This window comes from Narcine bancroftii, chromosome 3 (genome assembly GCF_036971445.1).
Source record: "Narcine bancroftii isolate sNarBan1 chromosome 3, sNarBan1.hap1, whole genome shotgun sequence".
Classification (NCBI taxonomy): Eukaryota; Metazoa; Chordata; class Chondrichthyes; order Torpediniformes; family Narcinidae; genus Narcine; species Narcine bancroftii.
Genome location: NC_091471.1, coordinates 330,151,290 through 330,167,863, shown reverse-complemented (window position 1 = coordinate 330,167,863; position 16,574 = coordinate 330,151,290). Strand labels below are relative to the sequence as shown.

At 49.9% G+C, this 16,574-nt stretch overlaps 1 protein-coding gene across 2 annotated transcripts in view; it reads left to right on the top strand.

Annotated features, from left to right (window-relative positions):
• Positions 1-16,574, top strand: part of LOC138759197 (host cell factor 1-like) — a 553,478-nt gene that overhangs the window by 492,855 nt on the left and 44,049 nt on the right. For both annotated transcript variants that reach the window (XM_069929256.1, XM_069929255.1), the window contains exon 2: positions 14,421-14,569. In XM_069929256.1, coding sequence (XP_069785357.1) covers positions 14,421-14,569 — 149 coding nt within the window. The remainder of the gene's footprint in view (positions 1-14,420; positions 14,570-16,574) is intronic.

Genomic DNA, 16,574 nt, shown 5'->3' with positions numbered 1-16,574 from the left:
TCTGACCCTGGGAATGTGTGACGGGACGGTGCAGAGGGACCTGCATTCTGTGTCTGACCCTGGGAGTGTGTGACGGGACGGTGCAGAGTGACCTCCATTCTGTGTCTGACCCAGGGAGTGTGTGACGGGATGTTGCAGAGGCATCTGCATTCTGTGTCTGGCCCTGGGAGTGTGTGACAGGACAGTGCGAGGGACCTTGATTCTGTACCTGACCCTGGGAGTGTGTGACGGGACGTTGCAGAGGGACCTGCATTCTGTGTCTGACCCTGGGAGTGTGTGACGGGATGGTGCAGAGGGACCTGCATTCCGTGTCTGATCATGGGAATGTGTGACAGGACGGTGCAGAGGGACTTGCATTCTGTGTCTGACCCTGGGAGTGTGTGACGGGACGGTGCAGAGTGACCTCCATTCTGTGTCTGACCCATGGAGTGTTTGATGGGATGTTGCAGAGGCACCTGCATTCTGTGTCTGACCCTGGGAGTGTGTGACGGGATGGTACAGAGGGACCTGCATACTGTGTCTGACTCTGAGAGTGTGTGACTGGATGGTGCAGTGGGACCTGCATTCTGTGTCTGAACCTGGGAATATGTGAAGGGACAGTGCAGACGGACCTACATTCTTTGTCTAACCCTGGGAGTGTATGACGGGACGGTCCAGATGGATCTGCATTCTGTGCCTTACCCTGGGTGTGTGTGACGGGACGGTGCAGAGGGACCTGCATTCTGTGTCTAACCCTGGGAGTGTGTGACGGGACGGTGCAGAGGGACCTGCATTCTGTGTCTGACCCTGGCAGTGTGTGACGGTACAGTGCAGAGTTAGCTTAACTCTGTGTCTGACCCTGGGAGTGTGTGACGGGACGGGTCAGAGGGGGCTACACCGTGTGTCTGACCCTTGGAGTGTGTGATGGGACGTTGCAGAGGGACCTGCATTCTGTGTCTGACCTTGGGAGTTTGTGACGGGACGGGGCAGAGGGATCTGCATTCCGTGTCTGACCATGGGAATGTGTGACAGTACTGTGCAGAGGGACTTGCATTCTGTGTCTGACCCTGGGAGTGTGTGACGGCATGGTACAGAGGGACCTGCGTTCTGTGTCTGACCCATGGAGTGTGTGACGGGATGTTGCAGAGGCACCTGCATTCTGTGCCTTACCCTGGGAGTGTGTATTGGGAGAGTACTGAGGGACCTGCATTCTGTGTCTGTCCCTGGGAGTGTGTGACGGGACGGTGCAGAGGGACGTACATTCTCTGTGTGACCCTGTTAGTGTGTGACAGGACGGTGCAGAGGGACCTGCATTCTGTGTCTGAAGCTGGGAGTGTGTGACTGGATAGTGGAGACGGACGTGCATTCTGTGTCTGACCCAGAGAGTGTGTGACGGGACGTTGCAGAGGGACCTGCATTCTGTGTCTGACCCTGGGAGTATGTGACGGGACAGTGCAGAGGACCTGCATTCTGTGTCTGACCCTGGGAGTGTGTGACGGGACGGTGCAGAGGGACCTGCATTCTGTGTCTGACCCTGGGAGTGTGTGACGGAATGGTGAAGATGGACCTGCATTCTGTGTCTGTTCCTGGGAGTGTGTGACGCGACTTTGCAGAGGGACCTGCATTCTGTCTCTGTCCCTGGGAGTGTGTGACGGGACGGTGCAGAGGGACCAGCAATCCGTGTCTGACCCTGGGAGTGTGTTAAGGGACAGTGCAGAGGGACCTGCATTCTTTCTCTGACCCTGGGAGTGTGTGACGGGACGGTGCAGACGGACCTTGATTCTGTCCCTGACCCTGGGAGTTTGTGATGGGACAGTGCAGAGGGACCTGCATTCTATGTCTGATTCTGGGAGTGTGTGGCGGGATGGTGCAGAGGGTCCTGCATTCTGTGTCTGACCCTGGGATTGTGTGACGAGACGGGGCTGAGGGACCTGCATTCTGTGTCTGACCCTGGGAGTTTGTGACGGGACGGTGCAGAGGGACCTGCATTCTGTGTCTGACCCAGGGAGTGTATGACGGGAAGGTGCCGAGGGACCTGCATTCTGTGTCTAACCATGGGAATGTGTGAAGGGACAGTGCAGGGTGACCTGAATTCTGTGTCTGACGCTGGGAGTGTGTGATGGGACGGTACAGAGGTGGCTTTACCGTGTGTCTGACCCTTGGAGTGTGTGATGGGACGTCGCAGAGGGACCTGCATTCTGTGTCTGACCCTGGGAGTGTGTGACGGGACATTGCAGAGGGACCTGCATTCTGTGTCTGACGCTGGAAGTGTGTGATGGGAAGTTGCAGAGGGACCTGCATTCTGTGTCTGACCCTGGGTGTGTGTGACGGGACATTGCAGAGGGACCTCCATTCTGTGTCTGACGCTGGAAGTGTGTGATGGGAAGTTGCAGAAGGACCTGCATTCTGTGTCTGACCTTGGGAGTGTGTGACGGGATGGTGCTGAGGGACCTTCATTCTTTGTCTGTCCCTGGGAGTGTGTGACGGGACGGTGCAGAGGGACCAGCATTCCGTGTCTGACCCTGGGAGTGTGTTGAGGGACAGTGCAGAGGGACCTGCATTCTGTGTCTGACCCTGGGAGTATGTGACGGGACGGTGCAGACGGACCTGCATTGTTTGTCTGACCCTGGGAGTTTGTGATGGGACAGTCCAGAGGGACCTTGATTCTGTCCCAGACCCTGGTAGTGTGTGATGGTACGGTGCAGCGGGACCTGCATTCTGTGTCTGACCCTGGGAATGTGTGACGGGACGGTGCAGAGGGACCTGCATTCTGTGTCTGACCCTGGGAGTGTGTGACGGGACGGTGCAGAGTGACCTCCATTCTGTGTCTGACCCAGGGAGTGTGTGACGGGATGTTGCAGAGGCATCTGCATTCTGTGTCTGGCCCTGGGAGTGTGTGACAGGACAGTGCGAGGGACCTTGATTCTGTACCTGACCCTGGGAGTGTGTGACGGGACGTTGCAGAGGGACCTGCATTCTGTGTCTGACCCTGGGAGTGTGTGACGGGATGGTGCAGAGGGACCTGCATTCCGTGTCTGATCATGGGAATGTGTGACAGGACGGTGCAGAGGGACTTGCATTCTGTGTCTGACCCTGGGAGTGTGTGACGGGACGGTACAGAGTGACCTCCATTCTGTGTCTGACCCATTGAGTGTTTGATGGGATGTTGCAGAGGCACCTGCATTCTGTGTCTGACCCTGGGAGTGTGTGACGGGATGGTACAGAGGGACCTGCATACTGTGTCTGACTCTGAGAGTGTGTGACTGGATGGTGCAGTGGGACCTGCATTCTGTGTCTGAACCTGGGAATATGTGAAGGGACAGTGCAGACGGACCTACATTCTTTGTCTAACCCTGGGAGTGTATGACGGGACGGTCCAGATGGATCTGCATTCTGTGCCTGACCCTGGGTGTGTGTGACGGGACGGTGCAGAGGGACCTGCATTCTGTGTCTAACCCTGGGAGTGTGTGACGGGACGGTGCAGAGGGACCTGCATTCTGTGTCTGACCCTGGCAGTGTGTGACGGGACAGTGCAGAGTTAGCTTAACTCTGTGTCTGACCCTGGGAGTGTGTGACGGGACGGGTCAGAGGGGGCTACACCGTGTGTCTGACCCTTGGAGTGTGTGATGGGACGTTGCAGAGGGACCTGCATTCTGTGTCTGACCCTGGTAGTGTGTGACGGGATAGTGCAGAGGGACCTGCATTCTGTGTCTGACCCTGGGAATGTGTGACGGGACGGTGCAGAGGGACCTGCATTTTGTGTCTGACCCTGGGAGTGTGTGACGAGACGGGAAGAGGGACCTGCATTCTGTGTCTGACCCTGGGAGTTTGTGACGGGAAGGTGCAGAGGGACCTGCATTCTGTGTCTGACCCAGGGAGTGTGTGACAGGACGGTGCAGAGGGACCTGCATTCTTTGTCTGACCCTGGGAATTTGTGACGGGACAGTGCAGAGGGACCTGCATTCTTTGTCTGGCCCTGGAAGTGTGTGACGGGACGTTGCAGATGGACCTGCATTCTGTGTCTGACACTGGGAGTGTGTGACAGGAGGGTGCAGAGGACCTGCATTCTGTGTCTGACCATGGGAGTGTGTACGGGACGGTGCAGAGGGACCTACATTCTGTGTCTAACCATGGGAGTGTGTGACGGGACAGTGCAGGGTGACCTGAATTCTGTGTCTGACGCTGGGAGTGTGTGACGGGACGGTGCAGAGGGACCTGCATTCTGTGTAACCCTCGGAGTGTGTGACGGGGCGGTGCTGAGGGACCTGCATTCTGTGTCTGACCCTGGGAGTGTGTGAATGGACGGTATAGAGGGAGCTTCTCTGTGTGTGTTACCCTGGGAGTGTGTGTTCGAATTGTGTGGTGGGTGCTTCTTTCTGTGTCTGACCATGGGTTAGTATGTCATGGGACGGTGCGAAGGGAGGTTAACTCTGTGTCTGACCCGTGGATTGTGTCTTGGGACAATAAGGTGGGAATTTCACTCTGTGTCTGACCCTGGGAGTGTGTCTTGGGATGGTGAGGTGGGGAGAGTGTCTTGGGATGGTGAAGTGGGAACTTCACTCTGTGTTAAAGCCTGGGAGTGTGATATGGAGTGGTGTGGAGGGTGCCATATTCTTTTTGACTTGTGCTTTTTGTTTTTGCCTGGCGTTAGTTCAATGACACAGAATAAAGGTAAGAGGAACCTTCTGTCTGTCTGGGTTATTGGGCAAGGCTTGCCCTGTGTGTGATCATTCTATCCAGTCATTTGTTGATCCTCAGCTTCATTACTTTGCAAAAGAAGTTTCAGGAAAAAAGTACAGAAGCTTGATGACTTGCACCTCTTGTTTCCTAAACAGTTTCTTACCCAGAGCTCTGTTGGCATCAGTGATAGGGATGTCCCAGTGGACAACCACTTCAATTCTGTGACTCACTCCTGGGCTGATATGTCTGTCCATGGCCATATGCACTGTCCCATCAAGACCACCTGTAAACTGGAAGAGCAAAACCTAATATTCCATCTGTGTCCTCTCCAACCGGATGGCGTTTACATCATCTTCAGGTTTCTGCTAGCCAACTCTACATTCTTCTGTCACCTTTCCTCTAGCTCTCCACTCCCTTCCCTCACTATTCACAGAGACGTCCCCCCTCCCCCTGCTTCTGGTGTTCCTCCCTTATTCACCTCTGCCTGTGGGACCACACTCCTCTCCCTGTCGTTCCCCCCCCCCCCATTTTGTTTGTGTACCTGTCGACTTTTTCCTCATACCTTGACGAAGGGCTGAAGCCCGAAACTTTGATGCTGTATCTGTCGTTGCTCCATGAAGTACACTGTTTAACCTGCTGAGTTTCTCCAGCATTGTGTGTTTTTACACTTTCTAACAGCTATCAGGCTCTTAAATTATCCCTTACTCCATCACAAAAAGACCTGTCTACACCCTTGTAACATCATTCTTCCTGTAGCTTTGAATGTTATTTTCTATCTAAAGTTTGATTTTTATTATTGTTTTCATCTGAATGAATGCTGTTGTCAGGCTGCAGCATAAGAATTTCAGGGTGTAATTGCATTATGACAATACGCTCATGGGAGTGAATATGCAGGGAACATTAAAATGGCCATTATAAAGTAATTTGCAAAGTCAACCATCAGGGCAGTTCATTAAAAATGTTCCTTCTGCCTTCACGATTAAAGCTACAAATTACATTCCAGGAATGTCAGGAGGCCAAAAGGAGATTGTTGTTCAAGTTGGACAAATTAATGGCATTGAAAGCTGGTAAATTCCCAGGGGCTGATGGTTTGTATCCCAGACTTTGAAAGGAGGGACCTATGGAAATATTAGATCCATTAGTTAGGATTTTCCATCGGCAGTGGGGTGCCACAATTAGTGGAGGAGGTGGCACAGTTGGTGTAGCAGTAGCGCAACTCTGTCACGGGACCGGTGATCCGGGTTCGAATCCAGCGCTGTCTGTAAGGAGTTTGTATGTTGTCTCTGTGGGTTTTCTCCATGGCTTCTGGTTTCCCCTCACCCTTCAAAATGTATCAGGGGTTGGAGGTCAACAGAGTGTAATTGGACGACACAGGCTCGTGTGCCAAAATAGGCTGTTACCACGCTGTATGTGGTCTTTGTCGGTTGTGTTTGACACCTCTGGTAGTCACAACTGCTGCTTCCTGTGTCCAATGCTATTAAGGGAAGTTAGAGTGGCCTCTCCAGGGCTCAAGTCAGGGCAGTGTTGATATGGAGATCCGTCTTTTGCCCATGCAGTGGGACCCCTCCCTCCATGCTAATCACAGGTCCAAAGGAACAATGAAAGTCGATACAGTTTGGATCACAGGAGTTGCTGAGCTGGCAGTCAGCCGCCATCACGCAATTTTTCCTTGAGATTTACTCCCTAAGCCTTTCCCCATTAGCAAGTATAACCACAAAGTAGCAGAGGTTTGAAATCGGAGTTTTCCCTCTCCTAGATGGGTCAACCTCTGTGATTCACGAGCCCTATCTTCCCTGAGCAACTGGCTTCAAGGCGTAAGTAGCCTGCCTTTGCCCCTTCTCCTGTCAGCAAGAATAGCTCTGCCACACGTGAAGACCAGGAGTTGGACTTGGCTCTGTTAACCATTAGAATTGTGCTATATGTGTGCATTAAAAAAATTAAATGTAAAAATTCTGCAGATCAGATTGTGGCAAATGTCTCCCAGAACTGAAAATGGGCAAGAGGGAGCTGCCAATCAGTTAGTTATGTGTTCACTATGGGGGAAGTGCTGGAGTGGAATAAAGGATGGAGATAACAGGACACTTGGAAAATTGCATGGGTTTCTGGAAAGGATGTAGCCTTCCACAAACTTCCTGAGCATTTTTGACGATGTAACCATTAGAGCAGATAAGGGAACGCCTGTGGATAAGGAGGACTACAATTTGAGGGGGCATTTGATAAAGTCTTCTGGGAAAGGCCGAGGACCAGGACCCAGGCAGAAGGGGGTGGAAACGGAGGGGGGTGGGTTGGAAACAGAGGGGGGTGGGTTGGAAACGGGAGGGGGGTGGGTTGGAAACGGGAGGGGGGTGGGTTGGAAATGGGAGGGAGTGGAAAGAGGAGGGGTTTGGAAACGGGGGGGGCGTTAGAAACAGGGGCAGAGGAGGAAAGAGAATGGAGGTGGAAACAGGGGTTGTTCCCAGGGTGGGCGATTGATATCTTTTTCTCAGCGATAATATGGAAGGTTTAAGGTGGTTTTAAGGAGATGTGCAGCAAGTTTTTAGCTCAGAGCAGCAGGTGCCTGGAACAGGAGTGAGTGCTGCAAGTAGATGCAATTGAGTGGTTTAAAACCGACATTTTCAATCTTTTTACAGCTACAGCCTCCCCCCACCCCAAGCACTCTGCTCAAAGTCTATGGACCTCCTTTCCCTTTTAAGCAGTCAAGTTTTTGGTTTCTTCCATACTTTTAAATTTATTAAATTTAGATCTACATGCAGCATGGTAACAGGCCCTTTCGAGCCCATGCTGCCCAATTGATGTACAACCTGGGTGTGTTTTGAACAGTGGGAGGAAACCCATGCAGACACAGGGAGAATGTACAGATGGCGCTGGATTCGAACCCAGGTCACTGGCCCTGTAGCAGCTGTGCTCTTAACCGTGAAAACATGACATATTCGTGTTACTGGAGGTGAAACTGAAACTAGATTCTTATTTAAATGTGTCGTGGCCCACGGTGGGGGTGGGGGCTAGTAGGGTCGCTGTTGAGAATGACCGGTGTGAGATGCCGTTAGACGTGAATATACAGGTTCACATAAGGTTTGATTTGGACATCCTATTCATGGTGGGCCGAAGGGTCTGTTCCTGTGTTACACTGCTCCATTTTTCTTGATCAAGGTTTGTGTTTAAAATTGAAGAAACAAACAAAGAATTGGCAGAGGAACTCAGCAGGTCAAACAGCATCAACGCATGGCTCCTGTCTAACCCGCTGAGTTCCTCCAGCAATTCTTTGTCTGCTCAAGAATCCAGCATCTGCAGCCTTTGTGTGTCTGTAAAACTGAAGTGCTCAGTGTCGGGGGAATACACTGGCAGAGGCTAAGGATTGGTTGACAGGCAGGAAATGGGAATAAAGGAGTCTGTCTTTGGGATGGCGGACTGCAACCGGCTGAGGCACTGCAGGGTTCAGTGTGTCAGTGATTTGAATGAGGAGAGTGAAAAGTGAGTGGTGGCACAAAACTGAATGGGATTTTTGAGGAGGGCTCAATGAGGCTTCAAGCCTTCGAATATTGCGTTCAGTTCTGGTTGCCTCATTCCAGGAAGGAGTGGGGGGAATAAAACTTGGAGGCCTACGACATTTTTCCATACCTTGATGAAGGGCTCAAACTGAAACGTTGGTTATGTATCTATCTTTGCTGTATAAAGGTCTTTCTCCAACATTGTGCTTTTACTTCAATTACGGTGTCTGCGGACATTTGTGCTTTACTTTTCATGTCAGGAAGGATGTGGAAGCTCTGGAGAGGGAACAGAGGAGACTGACCAGGATGTTGCCCGGATTTGGAAAATCAGTCTGATGAGGCAAGATTAGCAGAGCTGGGTCTTTTATCTTTGGAGCGAAGAAGGATGAGAGGTGGCTTAAGAGGTCTACAAGATTCTGAGAGGCATAGATAAGGTGAACAGACGGCATATTTTCACAGGGCGGGAATAACAAACACCAGAGGACATGTACAAAGTGAAGGGAGGAATGTTTAGGGGAGATGTCAGGGATAAGTTTTTTTTTTAGACAGAGAGTTGTGGGAGCCTGGAAAAATAGAGGGTTATGAGGGAGAGAAGGTTTAGGTTTTTTTGGGTAGGTTGACAGAACATTGTGGGCCAAAGGGCCTGTACTGTGCTGTAGTGTTCTGTGTTAAGTGAGTTGGCCAGAACATGGCTGGTGTTGCTGCTTCACTTCAGATAGATTAAAGACGGCCTGTGGTTGAATCGGTGTTGGATTGGGAAGTGTATAGAGACTCTGGAAGCTGGATACAGCAAGCAGTTTAGAAGGCACATAAGATATTGACCTTCGCTGTGAGAGGGTGTGAGTGTCTCTGCACTGGCACTTGGCATTCCCCAGAGCAAGAGTGCAATTTGAATCTATGTTGGAAAGGACATTAAGGGATTGCAGTGAGATGCTCAGTGGGCCAAGCAGCAACCATGGAGAGAAACGGTCCGTCAACATTTTGGACTGGGCCGGCTGTGTCTGAAGTTTTTGTGTTTCTCTGCATCCAGACCAACATGTTATCAACAGTTCTGCCTTGGTGGGAGACCCGTGTCGATTCAGCAACCATTTGCTATGGCAAGTGGGGGAAGCTGGTCCAGCTGGGGAGAGTGGTATGATCTCTCGGAGCAGAGGCAGGACTCAGCTCTGCGTCTGGGTGGGCATTTTGGTGGCTGCCACCATGCATTGATAGCTCCCTGCTATCTCCCACTATCTCCATCAGAGCTGATGGAAGCTGTTGACTCGGGGTTGCCTGCCTGCAGTGATCTCTCCAGGCCGGGGAGAGCAGTCTGGACTGATTGGCCTTCATCAGTTCCTGCAGCCTGCATGTTTTGCACCAAGGACCGGAGAGTGCTGTTTTCATCAGGTGGTGCTTGTGCAATCAGACGGCAATAAACTTGACTTGCAGACTGAGCCCCGGGCCGTACTTCCCAATGTCACATGGTCCAAAGGCAAGGCTGCATGCAGAGACCTGAAGAAATTGAACCCTTATCGCTATGCATGTGATGTACAAGGTGAGGGGAGGAAAGTTTAGGGGAGACAATATGCCTGTATAAGAGTTTCTTAGAGCACTCCAGGCACCTACAGCTCTCTGTTTAAAAAAAAAACTTAACCCTGAGGTCTCCCCTAAACTTCCTTCCCTTCACTTTGTGCAGATGTCCTTTCGTGTTTGCTACTCCCTGGGAGAAGGGCACTGGCAGTCCACCTTAATAGGGGTCTGTTCGTTTTTATTCAGGCTGGTGGGTGTCTGGAATGCATTGCCAAGGTGGTGGTGGAGGTTGGTGCACTAGGGACGCTTCAAGGATGGAAGAAAATATAGAGGGTTGTGGGTGTGAGGTATGGAAGGTTTAAATTGTTTTTTTTTAAATTTTTTTATTTTTCACACTATGAACCATATTAACAAAATACACACAAACATTTCCCTCTTGAATATACACAGTGTCATTTTCTCCCCTTTTCCCCCTTCCCTTCCCACCCCCCTCCAAACCCATTAAACATTAAACATATACAATACAGTAAACCCATTAAACAATTTCATCACACAATGAAAATAAACAAGAAAATTGTGTCAACTACTTTTACACACTGGGTCAGTTCATTTCGTCTTCTTCTCATTCTATCACAGTAGGCCCTCTCTGTTGTGTTCCATGTATGATTCCCAAATTTGTTCAAATAATGTGACTTTATTTTTTAAATTATATGTTATTTTTTTCCAATGGAATACATTTATTCATTTCCATATACCATTGCTGTACTCTCTGGCTCTCTTCCATTTTCCAAGTTGACATTATGCATTTTTTTGCTACTGCTAAGGCTATCATTAATAAATCTTTTTTGTGCTTCATCCAGTTTGAGGCCTAGTTCTTTACTTCTTATATTACTTAGAAGAAAGATCTCTGGATTTTTTGGTATGTTGCTTTTTGTGATTTTATTTAGTACCTGATTTAGATCTTTCCAAAACTTTTCCACTTTTTCACATGCCCAAATTGGATGTACTGTTGTTCCCGTTTCCTTCTTAGAGCGAAAGGGAAGGTTTAAATTGTTGAGTGTTTATGTCAAATGGCCTATACTGTGCTGAAATATTTCATGTTCATGTGGGCTGAATGGCCTGTTCTGTACTGTAATGTTCTAGCTGAGGCTTTGGCGTTTCTGCAGAGGGCCAATGATGTTAAGAGAGGGCATTGGATAAATGAGTGAAGGATGATGGGATGGGGGTGTTGAGGGCTGTGAGGGACTGAGAGGAGGAGGCAAGGCATGGGGCTAGTCAATCTCCACCCCTCCTGTATGCTCAAGAGTTGGCAGTGCGCCTGCTGCACAGATTCTGTGGGCAGGAGGCTCACGCTTTCTCTCGGCTGAGGTGTTCATGCCTCATAGTAGTGCGGAGGAACTTGTGAGGCGCTCCTTCCCTCCTGGCCTGTTCCAGGGCAGCAGCTAGAAATGGAAAGTGCGGCAGGTGGTACATGGTTCCTGATGACAAACCAGGAGGATGTGTCTGCCCATCAGTGCCGGCTCCCTCGGTGATGCCATTGTCACTGTTCCCTCCTCTTTTCCACATCCCACCACCCTCTGCACGAAGAAAATTCCCCTTTAGATTATTCCTCTCTTGTTTTACACTCCTGGGGTGAAGATTGTCACCACTTCACCTCATCAATGCCCCTCAAGATTTGAGAGCCTCTTGGCCTCATAAGCAAGAGGAATGGGAGTAGAGGGTCTGAGCTGTTGAGCCTGCTCCTTCCTTGTCCTCCTGTGCCTCCAGCAGCTTGTTCCACACCCACACACCACCCCCTGTGTGTGGAACATACCCCCGGCTCCCCTTTGAACTCTTTCCCCTCTCACCTTGGGTTCACTAGGATGATTCTGGGAATGAAAGTCAAGTTTTTTAGTTTATTGTCATCTGATTGTACAGGTACAACCTGGAGAAACAGCGTTCTCCAGTCCTCGGTGCAAAGCACGCAGACACACATCCAGTGATACCACACCTACAGACAAACAATAAAGATACAGGACAAGTATTTCATCTGTACAAATAAATAAATGTTTTGTGAATATGAGAGTCTTGGAGGATCAGTGTGAACAGTTCCTTTACTCACTGCCCATCAGAAGAAGCTGTTCCTCAACCTGGTGGTGCTGGCTCTGATCCTCCTGGATCTCTTCTCCAACAGGAACAGCTGAAAGATGCTGTGAGTGGGGAGGGACAGGTCCTCAATGATTTTGCACACAGTTTTCAGATGTAATTGGGGTGGGAGGGAGATTCCAGTGATATGAGAAGTGTTTGATAGTTCTTGGCCTGTAGTCACTGGAATTTAGGGGAATGAAGTTGGGGGGTGGGGGGGGTGGATCGAATCAAAATGGTGTGAATGTTGAAAGGTGCGGACAGATTAGGTGTGTAAAGGTTGTTTCCTCATGGTGGGAGAGTCTAGAACAAGAGCGTACAACTTCAGGATTGAAGGGGGTCAAATGAGAACAATGTTGTGAAGGAATTTCTTTAGCCAGAGGGGGGTAAATCTGTGGAATTTGTTGCCACAGGCAGCTGTGGAGGCCGTGTCATAGGGTGTATTTAAGGCAGAGATTGATCGGTTATTTGATCACCCAAGGCATTAAGATTTATCGGAAGAACGTTGGGCAGTGGGGCTGAGTGGGAGAAAGGATCAACATGATTGAATTGCGGATGGACTCAATGGGCTGAATTGCCTATTTCTGATCTTCTGGGCGTCCTCTATCTTTAAACTCCCCCCACCCTTTGGGACGCGGAAGGAAACTGGAGCCCATGGAGGTGTGGATAATCCCATGCAGTGACAAAGAGAACATTTGAACTCCACACACTGGCAGACTGCGATCCAATCCGGGATTTTGAGGGAGGCAGGGGTCCCGTTGGGTGCAACAGGAGGCAGTTGAATATCCACACTGGGTGGGGGATGGGAGGGAGGTTGGAACCTAGACTGAGCTGGGGGCGGTGGGGGGGGTGGTGGGGAGCCAGCCAGAGGGTTTTGGAGCTTGGGTGGAGTGAGGCTGCGTCTGTCTCTGCACCTGCCATCTGCGTGGCTGGCAGCTGTCCAAAGGAAGAGGCACTTACCAAAAATATACACAGCTCGAATGGCTCAGCTGTTGCTATTGGGGTGGGATGGTGTGGAGGAAACTTTTCTCTGGCTCCAGTCTTTTTTAAACTCCTTGCAGCGTTAAAGTGGAAGGTTGACCTCTGAGACCTGTTTGCGCTCCTCACTGCCAGCGAGCAGCAAGTGCTCCTGTTACAGGGACATGGGAGTATGCCCAGATCCCTGGGTTGAGAGAGGGGAGATCCTCTCTATGGGGAAATTGGAGCACCCAGGGGAATGGGGAGAAGGTACAAGGTCCATTCACACACACACTGCCGCATGTTGGGAATGAACTCCAGATCTCAACTGCGCTTTCATTCCCTTCTCTCTTTATTGTCCATCCCTGCTCCCTTTTGTGCATGCTTAATCCCCAATGTTGGCCGGTGATGTGTTCTGGAAGAGTCGACGCATGGTGGGCAGACTTCCACCAAGGGCCTAGTAGAGGTGCCAAATCATCTGACTTTGGATGGAGTGGTCAATATGATCTACAGGGCACTGGGTACTCTCTCTCTTGCTACTCTCTTTCCAGTCATCTCTTCACAGAAGAGAGTGGAAGGGTAGGGAGAGCCTTGGTTCAGTGTCTTGTCTGAAAGTAGAACCATTAACATTTGCGGCAGTGTGGCACTCCCTCAGTGTGGAGCTCCCTCAGCATCGCCCCTCCAACAGCACTGAGCTCCCTCAGTACTGCCCCTCCCCCCTTCTGACAGGGTGACCCTCCCTCAGAGCTGCCTCTCCCATGTGGTGGGATCCACCCATGGTTCTTGATCAGGTTCTTGGCCAGGTTGTGGAGCACCTTTCCCTGAACGAACTGCCAATGTGTTATCGTACCTCTGAAGAAGAGCCTGAAACGTTGACTGGCAATCTCTCTCCGTGGGTGCTGCCTGTCCTGCTGAGATAGCAACATACTACTGTGCAGAAGGACTTGGGAACACTTGTGCTTGAATTGTAAAAGGTTGGTTTGCAGGTGCAGCAGGCTGTTGAGAAGGCAAATGAAACGTTGGCCTTCATTGCTGGAGGGATTGAATTTAGGAGCAGGGAGGTTCTGCTGTAACTGTACAAGGTCCTGGTGAGGCTGCATCTGGAGTAATGTGGGCAGTTCTGGCCTTCTGACTTGAGGAAGGATGTACTGGCTTTGGAGGAGGTACAGAGGAAGTTCACCAGGTTGAAGATGAGTGGATAACCTATGAGGATAGATTGAGTCGCCTGGGACTGTACTCACTGGAATTTAGAAGAATGAGAGGGGTCTTATAGAAATGTATAAAATGATGAAAGGCATAGATCAGATAGAGTTAGGTAAGTTGTTCCCATTGGTGGGGGAGACCAGATCGAGGGGACATTGCCTCAAGATCCAGGGTAGTAGATTTAGGACGGAGATGAGGAGGATCTGCTTTTCCCAGAGGGTGGGGAATCTGTGGAATTCGTTGCCCATTGAAGCAGTGGAGGTGACCTCAGTAAATATATTTAAGTCAAGGTTGGATCGATTTTTACATTGTAGGGGAATTAAGGGATATGGGGAAAAGGCAGGTAGGTGGAGATGATCCTGTCATCAGATCAGCCATGATTACATTGAATGGTGGGGTCTGTGCCCTGCGCCAAACACCTGCGTCTGCAGGCTTCATGTGTGCCTCATTAACTTCTTCCTCTCTTTGCTTGGTATGCAGCCACAAACCAGTGGTTCATCCCTGCAGTGCGAGGAGACATCCCACCCGGCTGTGCAGCCTACGGTTTTGTGTGTGACGGGACTCGCCTGCTGGTGTTCGGGGGAATGGTGGAGTACGGCAAATACAGCAACGACCTGTACGAATTGCAGGTACCGTCTGTCCAGGGGAACCCATGGGGATTGCAGTTCGTAGCACCAACTACCTCTCCACCACCTGTATATTCTCCTTCCAGCTCTCTGTCTCTCCCCCCCTACTCTGTTCCATTCCCACACCCTCACCCGTGCTTTGTTTTGTGGGCCCTGAGTTTCTGAGAAAGGTGGGGACTCAGTGAATCTTGACCAACTGGTTCTGTTGCAGGGTCAACAAATGAGTCTATTCACCCAGCCAGTCTTTTCCTGAGGTGCAATTTAGGTCGGGAGGTATAGAACGATTAGCATTGGGGGCTAGAACCCTTCCTTGTGTTCCACCTTGAAGCAGGGTTCCAGGGCAAAACAGCGACCACTCCTTTCCTCCTACTGATGCTGCTCAACCCGCTGAGTTCCTCTGGCAATGTATGTTTGGCTTCTGTAGCCTCCGATCAATCCCCTTCCTTCCCTCCTGAACTCCGCAGCTGGACGCATGACTGGGCGATGGGTGTGCAGGGACTGAGAGAGCTGTCCTCTTCTGCAATCACTTTCAGCTGAGTAAATAGAACAAAGTGGGATGTAGATAAGGCTTTCAACTAAGTTCAGTAAAACCCCTGGTGTCAAGCACCTATGGAGTTAGGTTGATGCCGGTTAAGTGTATTTTCCAGTTGCTTGAGATTTATTCTTACAATGCTGAACTAATACAACTACATTAAGAATAAACAATTTAAAAGACAAAAATACTCTACTGTATTTATTCTGAACAAACTTCACTTGCATGAATATATAAACCTTAAAGCATTTTACTTTATTTTCAGTTACATTCTTTGAAAACATTTAACTGTTGCTGCTTCTGCAGGTTCCTCCCCCTTCCATGTAGCCACCCAAAAGACGAACAATAACATTATAGATAAATAAATGCCCCCAAGTTTACAGATAAAGCCTCTGACCGGGGGCTGTTTTACACAGCTTTATTCAAACAAGCTGCTGTGGACAAAGCACGACGAAGGATCTCCGCTGGCTGAATATTTGCCCCCATCTTCACCAAAGGTTTAATGTTACTTCAGGGAACATTTACAATTTTAAACTTACATTTTTTTAACCAATTATTCTGGTTTATTTTCCACTTTTTTTGTGAGTGTGGTGGCCTGAGGCTGCTGGTTGCTTGAGTTCCAGATACCAGGGGTTTTACTGTAGCTGGTCGGGGGACAGTTCTTTGAGGGGAGCTGTGCGGTGCTGTGAAGGCAGCGGAGCTGCAGACCCACAGAGTTGAAGGGCATGGAAACAGTCCCCCCCAACTCCTCCACGCCAATCTGATGACCTCTGCAGAGCTGCGATTGCGAAGTTGGGAAGCCAGTCCTCTGAGATATTGAACTTTTTGCAGAAATGAGGAAACTCAAAAAGGATTCAAGGCGGCCTTCTCATGAAGGAATGAGTGGATGAGTCCAGTTGAACATTCCAGCACAGGACAGGGCCTTCAGCCCACAATGTTGAGCCAACCCATGAAAACCCTTCCCTCTTTCACACCTATAACCCTCTATTTTTCTTGTATCCATGTGCCTGTCTTAAGAGTCTCTGAAATGTTCCAACCTCCAGCATCACCCCTGGCAAGATTCCAGGCATCCAAGACTGTGTATTTAAAAAAAAACCTACCCCTGACATCCCCCCCTAAACTTCTTTCCCTTCACTTTGTACACATGTCATCTGGTGTTTGCTGATCCTGCCCTGGGAAATGGGTGCTGGCTGTCCACCCAGAATCTCCAACAAGTATCCTCTTATCCTTCTACACTCCAAAGAGAAAAGTCCCATCTCTGCTAACCTTGCCTCACGAGATTTATTTCAATCCAGGCAACATACTGGTCAATCTCCTCTGCACTCTCTCCATAGCTTCCACATCCTTGTAATGAGGTGATCAGAACTGAACACAATACTCCAAGTTGGGTCTAACCAGAGATTTGTAGAGTTGCAACATGACCTCTCGACTCCTGAAGTCAATCCACGACTAATGAAGCCCAGCATCGCATAGACC